The 13,328-nt window shown below is 38.4% G+C and overlaps 2 protein-coding genes across 2 annotated transcripts in view; one reads left to right on the forward strand and one right to left on the reverse strand.

Moving 5' to 3' along the window:
* The window catches only part of LOC306861073 (ninjurin-1-like), a gene marked incomplete at both ends in the record, with an annotated part of 649,099 nt that overhangs the window by 601,911 nt on the left and 33,860 nt on the right, over window positions 1-13,328 (reverse strand). The window lies entirely within an intron of this gene.
* LOC306860518 (paired box protein Pax-7-like) overlaps window positions 1-13,328 on the forward strand; it is a gene marked incomplete at its 3' end in the record, with an annotated part of 55,784 nt that overhangs the window by 13,199 nt on the left and 29,257 nt on the right. Inside the window, exons 5-6 of the mRNA XM_079402248.1 lie at window positions 3,352-3,480; window positions 6,723-6,919. Coding sequence (XP_079258374.1) covers window positions 3,352-3,480; window positions 6,723-6,919 — 326 coding nt within the window. The remainder of the gene's footprint in view (window positions 1-3,351; window positions 3,481-6,722; window positions 6,920-13,328) is intronic.

Consider the following 13,328-nt stretch of genomic DNA (forward strand, 5'->3'; position numbering starts at 1 on the left):
GAAATTCAGCTAATACAGCAGAATAGATGTGATCTTCACATTCATGTTCTGTGTGGATCTGATAACTTCAGCAAAACATGATTTCTTTAATGCGATGTCTAAAGTAGGTCTTATTATCCTAACCAATTCTGTCTTCTCCATTCTTTAGCCTATCTGTCAATAGTTATAGTTTTCATTGTCAAAACTCTTTTTCAGTCACCATATTCCTGAGCATTTGAAACACAAGAGACACAAGCCATCCTTAGAGTGTCCCTCTCTCTGTCTCTCTGTACTGCTGCCCCCTTTTCCCTGCCCTTAAATGGATTCATATTCAGGCAGCATTTTCCAGTGGCGCTTGGGCACAGAGAGTCAATATGTCAGCATTTATTGATGCCCCACAGAGCTGCACAGGGTTGTCAGGCCTCTTTTCAGGCTTAAATGGCCCCCTAAGGTGCGTCTTCTGTTAGGCCTGAAAGGCCACGGAGGCCCCCGAGTTTCTCTGTTGTTTAAGGTGAGCACACTCTCACACAGGCACGGTGGACAAAAAGCCCACTGAGCCTTCATGCACATGACAAGACCTATAAAAGAGCATCACCCATCACCTCTCCTTCACATCTTCCCTCTCTTTCTCTCAAATGTTTTTGAATACTACAAAAAGAAAGGAGGGCTAATTGTTTGTTGTGGGAGCCAAAATTACAGCGCTTTCCCTCCTTTTCCCTTCTTCAATGGTGTTCTTTTATCCCATGGAAAGAAATTAATGAACATGGAGCAGATAGCAAATCTAAACGGAACGTTTTTTTACCACACGTATAGCATTTGGTTGAATAAAAAGAATTTGACATATTTTGGTTAACATTTTTTTCTCTCGAACGTTTTAGCACATTTTTCAGCATTGTCAGGTATTTGATTTATTGATCTTTGGAATAACCCAAATTAATAACTAGAATCTCTATTATGCTCATACTTATGTTAATGAGTTTGTTAAAATCCCCAACCATTGATATTAAACATTAGCACAACTTTCCTACACAATGCTACAAACATGAATGATTCCTCAAATTGTGATCCTTTTTGAAGAGCGATTTAAAAATCATATTTATGATTATTGGGCAATAGGTCAGTGAAAACAATCCATTTGACGGACCTTGAAAGATAGTCCTGAGTCATATCTATGGCCCACAATATTATGGAGACTTTTCACCTCGACAATCAAACTAGGAAATAAAGTTTCCTAATTTAAATTTGGGTAATTGTACTCCTTGTGGTGTTCAGGATGTAATCTTTAAAAGTGATCAATTAAACCAGTCCTACATTTTTAAAAATAAAAGTTCTTTACTGGCATCTATGGTTCCATGAAGAACTTTTAACATCCATGGGACCTTTCCATTCCACAAGGTTCTTTACAGCGAAAAAAGTTTCTTTAGATTTCTAAAATTTCACACAAAAACTCATCAATGATTTTGGGGAACCAAAAATGGTTCTTCTATGGCATTGCTGTTAAACCCCCTTTGTAGCCTTTATTTTTTAAGAATATAGTAAAATGTTTTTCAGCACCAAAATGCCTCTCAAACTTTGCTATTCTACCATCAATTTTGGTTCATCAATTTTTTTTTTTTTTTGGCTGAATATTTTCAGTTTTCAAAATTTCAGTTCATCACTGATGGTAACCACCAAGAACCACCTTGCATTGTGGAGGTGAGTTTTCCATTGGTAAACTACTCATATTTTCTTCAGAAAATGTAAAATTATAGTTTTCATAGCCTTGCAAAAATAGTTAGGAATCAAGTGCAAATTAATGTATAAAATAATGGAGTACAATGATCTATATAGCTAGTATGGCCAGAGAGTGTGGACATGTTTCAATGAGAGTTCATTAATTGATGGTTTGAATGATGGTCTAAACCAGTAATAATTTAAAAATAAATGGGACAGACACTGTTGTACCTTTACTGTTATTATCAATCTGGAGTCTCACAGATGAGTGCATATATCGCAAACAAGGAGGCCAGGTGTGTGCCCCATTGAATACCGGACCCAGTATAATGTTGTTTTGAGAGCCAACTCTGATGAAGACAAATGTGTAAATGTTTGCTACCATGCTAAGCTTAGTGGAATGTGCAGCTGTGGACAAGCACTTTACCCCAGGCCCTTTAGCTCTTTACACAGAGACTGTGGCAGGAAAGGTTTGGGGGAGAGAGAGTGAGAACGAGGGAATGAAAATAAAAAGGCAACACAGAGAAAGAGGTCTGATTGTGGCCGTGATGATGAATATCCCATCTGCTCACAGGCTCATCGGTGATGGAAGTGGTCTAAAGGCTTATGTTGGGTGGTCATGACTCCTCTTTGGCCTTAGTCGCTCCTCACCCATAGTGGTTAATCACTGTCTGACGAGTAGATGCTCTTGGAGAGTTTTACGCCCAGCTGTCAGCAAAAAGCTCAGTCAGGTTGGTTGCATGAAGCAGATCTATGTGAATCAGTTTTAATGTGTTACAGCGACTCTTCTGGTTCAGTTTCACCAAAGGGCTTTCAATCAAATCCATATTCAAGATATATTAGGCCAATTTTCTCCTGATTAACACTCTTTGATGTGTAAGTGCTACAAATCAGGTTTATCCCATGGGGCATGTTCACTCTCAATAACTGATGAGATGCAAAGAGACAATTTTAAGTTCAGAAAATAATAGGATTTGGGGACGCAGTACTTGTCAGAGTTTGTCTGAAAGAAAACATCGCTCATTCGCTGTCAGATTAACTTGTTTGCTTCAAAAATCATGTTTTTTTTTTTAGCATCCTTTTGCTTGAAACATATTGAAACAAACCCAACAATACCGCAAACCCTGGAGGACTACATGGATAAAGGAATAAAATTCACCGGGAATTTTTTAACTAAGCCCACATTTTACGATAAAAACATTTTATCAGTGTCCCTTCAATTTTTTAATAGATTTAAGAGGGTCGTCTTATTGTAATTGGAATGTTTCTGTTCTTTACCGATTAGTGGCTTGGTTAAGAGCTCTTTTTATTTTTAAAACCCAGTTTTTGCTCTATTTACCTTTATTCAAAAGCTCTCGCTGCTGTCTGCTTCAGGCCATCTCAGACAAAATGTGTCATACTCAGTTATATTTATGCCGCAGCACATTCGACAGATCTGGGTACTTGCCATGGTTGCATTCGTGTGATGGGACCCAGCATGTCAATCGTGGGATCTCGCAGAGACAAAGATGAGGTCCAGGTTTAGACGCGTATCTGCATCAGCGTCTGTTTCATTTCCATAATCCTGTCCTCATTATACTGCGAGTAGGAGAGCGAGAGATGCTGACCTTTAGCAGGAGAGTGCTGTCAAACTTATTCAGGTTTTATCTGTCTCTGCAGGGCTGGCTGAGGAGCAGCTTGTGGGTTGTCTGTTATGGCAGCTAAATGACATCGTAATTGTTGTGACGAGGGCAGAATGGGATGTGGCAGAATACTCATCAGTCATGCAGGCGCAACTGCATCAAGCTTGTAGCTTTTAAAATTGTGTTTCTTAGATTTGTCCCCCTGATTTTCATTGTCTGATGGTAAAAATGTGGGGAAATTGAGAAGTTTATCTCTTGTTTCAAAGCAAATCTTTTTTGATAATTGTGGCAGGATTGTGGCTGTTCAAAAGTTTGGGGTCTGTAAGATTCTTTTTTATGTTTTTGAAAAGTCTCTAATGCTCACCAAGGCTTAAGAACAAATACAGTAAAAACTGTAATATTGTGAAATATTTTGACAATTTAAAATAATTATTTCTATTTCAATATATTTTAAAATGTAATTTGGCAAAGCTTAATTTTCAGCAGCCTTTACTTTCTCAGTGTCACATGACCCTTCAGAAATCATTCTAATAAGCTGATTTGCTGCTCAAGAAACATTTATAATTATTATCAGTGTTGACAGCAGTTGTGCTGCTTAATATTTTAATATTGGAAAGCGTGATACATTTTTCAGGACCCTTTGATTAATAGAAAGTTCAATAGAACAGCATTTATTTGAAATAGATGTAACTTTATAAATGTATTTACTGCCACTTTTCATTAATTGAATGCATGCATTAATTCTTCTTATTTTTTTGAAAATCATCTTACAGACTCCAAACATTTGAACAAGTAGTGTAGATTTTTTTTTCTATTATAGGATCATTCATTCACCCTCATTCCTTTCCCAACCTGTATGACGTTTATCTGTTTTATATATATATATATATATATATATATATATATATACATGCATACATATGTATATATATATATATATATATACATGCATACATATGTATATATATATATATAGTCCATTGTCTTTTGTGTTTTACAGGTTTGAAATGGTATTAGGGTGACAGAATTTTCAAATTTGGGTGAACAATCCCTTCAATGTCTAGCAGCATGTAGGGAAGAACAACTAAATTCCATGTTGTGTCTTTAATAAAAGTGTTGGCCACTTTCCACAAAAACGATCAGTATAGATCATTGCACCGGCCTCAAGTGGTCGTCATGGCAAGTCAAAAGCAAATCACTTTGTCACACTCTCTCCAAAACCAACAAAGGGATTTAAAGAACATGAGTTCCAATATATATGTAGTCTTCAGTATGATTTTTGCAGAATGTTGGGATGAGGGGAGAGTGTTGGCAAAATGAATCTTAAAAGAAAAGGCAAAGGAATTGATTTAATTAATGCGGCCTCATGTCCTACGGCCATGTGTAATCCGTTGAGAATTCCTGAGTGTGAGCTCTAGGAGACAAAAAGACATCTACCAGAGGACTCCTCAAGTGGCCTGTAATGAGAACCTCCCTTTAATCCCATAATTCCTTGTTTAATTAAAAGACAGAGCTGGTCTGGAGTCGAAGTCACTTTGATGGCTCTTTCATTGTTGTGCTTTTGTTTGGAGGCTATTTTTGGGACGTTCTGTCCAACCGTCCAACAAACAAATAGAGACGTGTTCACATATTCATTCTGTAATCTGGTGTTGCTGTTGGTTAGCTTTTGTTGTTGTGACCAAAACAATGTCAGGTGATAGTGGCAAAGTAAAAACATGACATTTTCACATTTAAAAAAATTTAAATGTAGAACCTTCCAACAAATATAATCATTTGAACTCAAACTTGGGGAAAGAAGCCAAATGTTAAGAGTTTGTGTGAGCATTTCTGTTTCTCAAACTCGCCTCATTGCTGTCCCCTATGGTGTGGAATGGGAATAAACAGATCTGCCATTGTTGACAAGATTTAAAGTCATTGAATTACCTCTCAAATCCATCTTGTGTTTCACCTGGCCTGAAAAACCAGTTCTCACTGTACTGTACTAGCAAAAAGCGTATTCTTAGGGTGTAGAATGTATGTTCTGAAGCTCACTGTTGAATTGTATGTATATGGGGCTAGGCATTAATGCATATTTGGAACATTTTGGGTTCCTCAAAGTACCTTTCAATGAACAGCCTTTAACAGAACCATTTTTTTTCTTTGTGTAAAATTTTTTTTAATCTAAAGATCCATTTCCCTCTTTTGTGCAATGAAAAGGTATTCTATGGATCTTAAGGGTCCTTCGTGGAAACATCGCTTTTAAATAAAGATTGCGATTATGTGAAAAAAAAATAAAAATGTTTACCCAGCCTTAACATATAAGAAAAGTCAAAGCGCACCCCAATCGGCTCCTCCATAATCAGCCCTATTCAGAGGGGCCAGTCTTGGAAGCCCACACCAGCATTAGCCAATAAGAAGCCAGGGTTCAGCCATCACTAATGTAGAATTGCTTCAATTTAGCGGGAAGTCATGGCCTGGATTAAGGCCAGTGTCTGCAGAGCTAGGCCCCCAATGCTGCTGAAGGGATTTTCAAGGATCAACCCAGTGCCAGCCAAACTGGAAATAAATAAGGAATCAACTCAAAGGAAATGATAAAAATGGGCTGTAAGATCTTCCCTGTCACATGTGGAAATGTGACTAAAGAATGGGACATAGGTAGATCTTTTTGAATCTCTATTGTTAGTGAGTTTTTTTATTATTATTTATTTTTTATTTTTACCAGCATACTTGTCAATCTTTCATGTTTACACTCATTAATATGCAAAGTTATCAGCATCATGCATACACACCTGTATAAAGGTCACTGTTCCACACAGCCCGGATAAGCTAATGTGTCATTTTCATTTCATCACTAAGCTACTCAGCTTGAATTGCCACCCACACACCTCTGGTTTGCATCAGATCAGATTTGGGCTCATTGTTTCTCATCTTTTCTTCAGCTAACCACTAAACAGAAATGCTGTAGTTGACATGGCTGCATTTGACAGATAATCCACCGCTCTTATTTTGAAGACAGCAAGATCGCAAATGGCATTTAATGAAATAAACTTGAGTTATTTGCAAAGTGCCAGTTTTGTTTCATTTTAGCACCGGTATGAGGATCGCTAAGGTGGTCTGTGGAGATTAACTCCCCCCACTTTTCCCTCTATGGCCTCGGGGCGAGCTGGGATTCACACTGATGTGGGATTGTATTTACAAGAGCTTCGCTTATATAAATAGCTATGCATTGAAATAATATTCGCTTGAAAGCCACATGAATCCATCTCACTGTGCTGCAATGCATCCGTGTTTTGGGTACACATTCTCTTACACACATCATATCAGTATGATGACAGCATTCGTAACCAGAGAGCTTTCTGGTAAGTGTGTGACTTTTTTAGCGCCATGCACAACACACTTAGCTCTTCCATTATCTATCCTCTATGACAGGTCGAATGGATGATGGCTCGGACATTGAGTCTGAACCGGACCTGCCCTTGAAGAGGAAGCAGAGGCGTAGTCGGACCACCTTCACAGCCGAGCAGCTAGAAGAGCTGGAGAAGGCCTTTGAAAGGACACACTACCCAGACATCTACACCAGAGAGGAACTAGCCCAGAGAGCAAAGCTCACCGAGGCCAGAGTACAGGTATGGCACTGCCAAATCCTAAAGCAGTTTCTGTAGTTGCTAGATATACACATGGTTGACTGAGATGCAGATCAAAATGTGTTTTATTGAATCTACATAAGTCTGTATATAAAACTTAAAAGGACAGTTCACCTAAAAATCTAAATTGTCATCTTGAACACACATACTGTAAAACTGAAGTCAAATGGGTCCAATGTTGTTTGAAACCCCTTTAGTTTTTAAGTATCTTCTTTTGAAGAAAGTAAGTCATACAGATTTGGAATGACATGAGGGTGAGTAAATGATGACAGAACTTTCATTTTTTGGGTGACCTATCCCTGTAATTGTGCTCATCTATGAAGCTTACTTATGAAAGGATGGTACCCGTAAGACTGATGCTCTCAGTTGGATATGTAGATGGCACAATGAGAGCTCAGTAAGAGTTCAGCTATGTGCTTAGAGGTCTATAGAGCTCTAAAGTGTCACTAAATCTGCTGAACTGAGGTCGTCTGATTGATGACGCGTGTAACAATGCAACTGCTCGTCTCAAAGAAAGTGCTAGAAAAACACAGCAGGCCTCTTCCTGTCAGCCGTATCGGAGAAACGCGATCAGGTGGCTAACATGGCACTACTTCTGTCAAAGTTGGCTTGAAATTAAAGCTCACCCTATCTATTTTCTAAATGCATGTTACTGTGATCTTATATTGTGAACGATTTATCATGCATGTTCACAACTTTTTGAATTTTTAATCCAAATGTCAATGTCATCTTCCAGAGAAATAACAGACAATATAACATATGATAAGTATGTTTATATTCACAGTTTTAATCAAGCAACTCATAATCGAGTTACATTCTTCTCTGTCAGAACATACATAACTGAATATCCGAAGGTTTAAAAACCTTTGTGGCACTTCTGAATTTTGTAGCATTCACACAACACTGAGACTTGTAGTTGCAGAAACCCCATTGGTATGACTTCATTTGGACTTGGACAAGTGCGTTTACATGATGAATTGCTTGTTTTAGTCTGACTGTATTTGGACTTTAAAAGTGCATGTAAATGTTGCAGAGCATTCACAGGACTTTGGCTCCGCCCACCACTGGTCCTGACAGCTTGTCAACCATGTGGATAGTTGAAACAATAAGAGGGGGAAAATACAGTAGAGTTATGACAGCAGCTGTTGGGAGCAAAGGGAGGGGGATAAAAAGAACAAGAGTGCATTCCTGATGGATTTCTCACTTCAGCTTTTGGCTGGGATCTTTTCTTCCCACCACTTTAAAGCCCACCACTGCTTCTTGTAAAATTTGCGGCATATCAGAGAACATCCCACACACTCTCTTGGGAACCCCTCTCCACCAGTTACATTAATCAATCAAGAGCTTGTAAAAAATATGACCGCTCACCGTAGCCCTGCTGCCTGCTTCACCTCTGAAATGGTATGAGCTTGTGGTCTTCATATGCTAATGCTCTGGATGTAACCTTAATGTAGTGAAATGCCATATAAGGTCAATCTGTCTTGGTTATTCGATTTTGGAATAAAGATGATTTGTTTTAATAAGTAAACACTGTATGTCAAGTCAAGTCAAGTCAATATTATTTGTATAGCGCTTTTAACAATGCAAATTGTGTCAAAGCAGCTTTACATCGGCTTGATATAAAGCTGGGTGGTTTTATATCAGCTTTACAGTATTTAGACGGGGAAATAGTTTGTCAAAATAGTGTAATTCTCCTCTGGCCAGACAAAATCAGCAGTTTAAATCTAGACTAAAGCAGAATCAGATTGCAGAATCATTATCAGATTAATGCATCCTAACAATCCTTTAACGGACTTGAATTATAGAAATGCGATAGTGTACTATGTGTAAACCAGGTTAAAGAGATGGGTCTTTAATCTAGATTTAAACTGACAGAGTGTGTCTGCTTCCCGAACAGTGTTAGGTAGATTGTTCCAGAGTTTGGGCGCTAAATAGGAAAATGATCTCCCGCCCGCAGTTGATTTTGATATTCTAGGTATTATCAAATGGCCAGAGTTTTGAAATCGCAGCGGACGTGAAGGACTATAATGCGATAAGAGCTCACTCAAATACTGAGGTGCCAAACCATTCAGGGCTTTATAGGTAATTAGCAAGATCTTAAACGTATAACGATGTTTAATAGGGAGCCAGTGCAGTGTTGACAGAACCGGGCTAATGTGGTCATACTTCCTGGTTCTAGTAAGAACTCTAGCTGCTGCATTTTGAACCAGCTGGAGTTTGTTTATTAAACGTGCAGAGCAACCACCCAATAAAGCATTACAATAATCTAGCCTCGAGGTCATGAATGCATGAATTAATGTTTCTGCATTGGACATTGAGAGCAAAGGTCATAATTTATATATATTTTTAAGATGGAAAAATGCAGTTTTACAAATGCTAGAAACATGTTTTTCGAAGGAAATATTGCTATCAAAAAGTACGCCTAGGTTCCTAACTGATGACGAAGAATTTACAGAGCAGCCATTAAGTATTACACAGTGATCTAGGTTATTACATGCAAAAGGTTTTGGTCCAATAATTAACACCTCTGTTTTTTCAGATTTTAGCAGTAAGAAATTGCTAGTCATCCACTTTTTGATATCAACTATACATTCCGTTAGTTTTGCAAATTGGTAAGTTTCATCAGGTCGCAAAGAAATATAGAGCTGGGTATCATCAGCATAACAGTGAAAGCTAACACCATGTTTCCTAATGATATCTCCCAAGGGTAACATGTAAAACGTGAAAAGTAAAGGGCCAAGTACTGAGCCTTGAGTTACTCCATACTGCACTTGTGATTGGTATGATACCTCTTCATTTACTGCCACAAATTGATGGAGGTCAGATAAATACGATTTGAACCATGCCAGTGCACTTCCTCTAATGCCAAACATAATTTTCCAGTCTATTTAAAAGAATGTTGTGGTCGATAGTGTCAAACGCGGCGCTAAGATCCAGTAGCACTAATAGAGAGATACAACCACGATCAGATGATAAAAGCAGGTCGTTTGTAACTCCAATGAGAGCAGTCTCAGTACTATGATATGGTCTAAAACCTGACTGGAAATCCTCACATATATAATTTTTCTTTAAGAAGGAACATAGTTGTGATGATACTACCTTTTCTAATATTTTTGAGATCGGTCTGTAATTAATTAATTCTTTGGGGTCAAGTTGTGTTTTTTTAATGAGAGGCTTAATAACAGCTGCATGGTTACAACTGTATCTCTAATAGTTTCGATCTTGGAAGTAAAGTAGTTCATAAAGTCATTACTACTCTGCTGCTGGGTAATGTCTGTATTAAATACTTGGGGTTGTGTTTGTTTTCTTCTAAAGTAAGCAGATCTAGCAGTTTTTAATGCTCTTTTTAATGCTTTTCTGTAGGATAGGGTACTTTCCCACCAAGCAGTACGAAATACCTGTAATTTAGTTTTTCTCCATTTTCCGGGCTGCTCTCTTTAGGGCCCGAGTGTGCTCATTATACCACGGTGTTGGACTCTTTTCCTTAATCTTCCTTAAGCGTAAAGGAGCAACCATATGTAAAGTGCTAGAAAAGTGAGAGTCAATAGTTTCTGTTACATCATCAAGTTGTTCTGAGCTATTGGATATGCTGAGGAATTGAGATAAATCAGGAAGATTATTTATAAAGTAGTCTTTTGTGGTAGAAGTGATGGTTCTACCATATTTGTAACAAGGAGTTGGCTTTACAGCTTTAGCTATATGGAATATACATGAAACTAGATAATGATCTGAGATATCATCGCTCTGCTGAAATATTTCAACGCCACTGACATCAATTCCATATGACAGTATTAAATCTAGAGTATGATTTCGACAATGAGTAGGTCCTGAAACGTGTTGTTTAACACCAATAGAGTATAGAATGTCTATAAATGCTGATCCCAACGAATATCTTTCATTATCAACATGGATATTAAAATCACCAGAAATTAGGACTTTATCTGCAGCCAGCACTACCTCAGATAGAAAATCAGCAAATTCTTTAATAAAGTCTGTATGGTGCCCTGGTGGCAGGGGATTTATCATTAACACTTGTTTCTTTGGATAACGTTATATGAAGCACCATTACTTCAAACGAATTATACTTGAAACCCGACCTCTGAGAAATACTGAAAATATTGCTATAAATTGTGGCAACACCTCCCCCTTTACCTTTTGGTTCATGTTTGTAACTGTAATCGTGGGGGGGGGTAGACTCGTTTAAAGGAAAATAGTCATCTGGTTTTAGCCAGGTTTTTGTCAAACAAAGCACATCTAGTTTATGGTCAGTGATCATATCATTTACAAAAAATGTTTTTGTAGAAAGGGATCTAATATTCAATAAGCCAAGCTTTATCATTTGTTTATCTGTATTATATCTGTTTTTTATTTGTTGAACATCAATTAAATTGTTACTCTTACTTTGGTTTGGATGTTTTCTGTATTTTCTAGTTCAGGGAACAGATAGAGTCTCTATAGTGTGATATCTAGGTGAAAGAGTATCTATGTGCTGAGAATTAACTGACTTCTGTGACGTGAAGCGGCTAGCAGACGGTCGGTTTAGCCAGTCTGTCTGCTTCCTGACCTGGGCCCCAGTTAGTCAAGTACGAACTCTAAGACTATGTACCATATTTCTAGAGAGAAGAGCGGCACCACCCCAAGAGGGATGAAGACCATCTCTTTTCAACAGGTCAGGTCTGCCCCAAAAATTCTTCCAATTGTCCATGATACCTATGTTATTCTATGGGCACCACTTAGACATCCAGACATTGAGTGACGACAGTCTGCTATGAATCTCATCACCCTGGTAAGCAGGGAGAGGACTAGAGCATATTACAGTGTCTGACATCGTACTTGCAAGTTCACACACCTCTTTAACATTGTATTTAGTGATCTCTGACTGGCGAAGTCGAACATCATTAGCACCGACATGAATAATAATCTTACTGAATTTACGATTAGCATTAGCCAGCACTTTTAAATTTGCCAAGATGTCAGGCGCTCTGGCTCCCGGTAAACAATGGACTATGGTGGCTGGTGTCTCTATTTTCAATTTCCATACAACAGAATTGCCAATAACTAGAGCACTTTCATCAGGTTTCTCAGTGGGTGCGTCACTGAGTGGGGAGAACCTGTTTGATGTTTTGATTGGAAATGAAGAGTGATGTTTTGACCCGCAACTAGGCCGCCTCACAGTCACCCAGTTGCCCTGCTGCACGGGCTCTAATGCCGGAACCGAACAATGTACAGGACTCCCTAAGCTAGTCGCATCCAAAGCAGTATCTACAGTCCTCACATTCTTACTGTCCTCAACTAAAGTTTGGATGTGTGTCTCTAATTCTGAAATCTTCTCTGTCAGCCTAACTATTTCCCTGCATATATCACATGTGAATCCCTCGTTGCCGACAGAGAGAGAGATAAACTGTACATGTGGCAAACAGTGCAAACAACAATAGCAGGAGAAGAAGCCATTACTCACCGTGATTGAAGAATGATTCGCTTACCAATGTTGTTTGATGAACTCGTGGAAAACGGAGCGAGAAAAAAGAAAACAATAATAGGCACGAATAGAAACGCGAATGGAACCGCGAGTGAACGAGCTACAATCGCAAACCTCTCAGCAGCATGACAGACAGAAGCAATCGATCAGCAATCGATGATCCAGATGTATACAAGCTGACTAAATGACATAACTGCATAATTGAAATGCAGCTGTCTCTTTCTTTTTTCCTCTCAGCCACTTTTTAGCTGGCTAAATTGGCTTCACCACCTTTCGACTTGCCAAATGACTTACTCTTTCTGTGATTTGACCATTTAATAAAGTTGTAGACCCTTTGTTTTGCTCTGTTTTACTTAGTAGCATTTGTATTCATGACTTTGGTTTCAAATCAGAATTTGTATATTACAAATATTGCTGGCTCTTTGACAAATTGCTTTGGATAAAAGCATCTGCTAAATGCAGAAATGTAAATCAGTCAAACGTTTGCCCAGACAAACTGAAAATGACTCCATTTTGGAAAAAGCTGACCCATAGTGGCCTCGTGGCAGGCTTTTTAGCATCGAGAAGATCTCTTGCTGGCAGTGTCAGAGATCCTGCTGATTTTTTTCTGCCATGTCAGTGATTCGGCTCTCCCTGAAAGGAGCCCCATGGGACATTTGACCCTTTTGTGCATTTTGTGCACTGATGCTAATTAGACAAGTGAATAAACATTACATCACTTCTGACCTGCATATGTCAGACCTGAATTAGATATTTAAAAACTGATAATTCAATCATGAATATAAATTCAAATGTTCTTTTTCTGTCAAACGTTTGGCGCCATGTTGGATGGAAAGTACAGATCACTCAAAGATCATTTGAAACCACCACATCCTCAGTATCTTGGCCCAACAGCTCATGTTTTGTTTTCTC

This window comes from Barbus barbus (genome assembly GCF_936440315.1).
Source record: "Barbus barbus genome assembly, chromosome: 41".
NCBI lineage: Eukaryota > Metazoa > Chordata > Actinopteri > Cypriniformes > Cyprinidae > Barbus > Barbus barbus.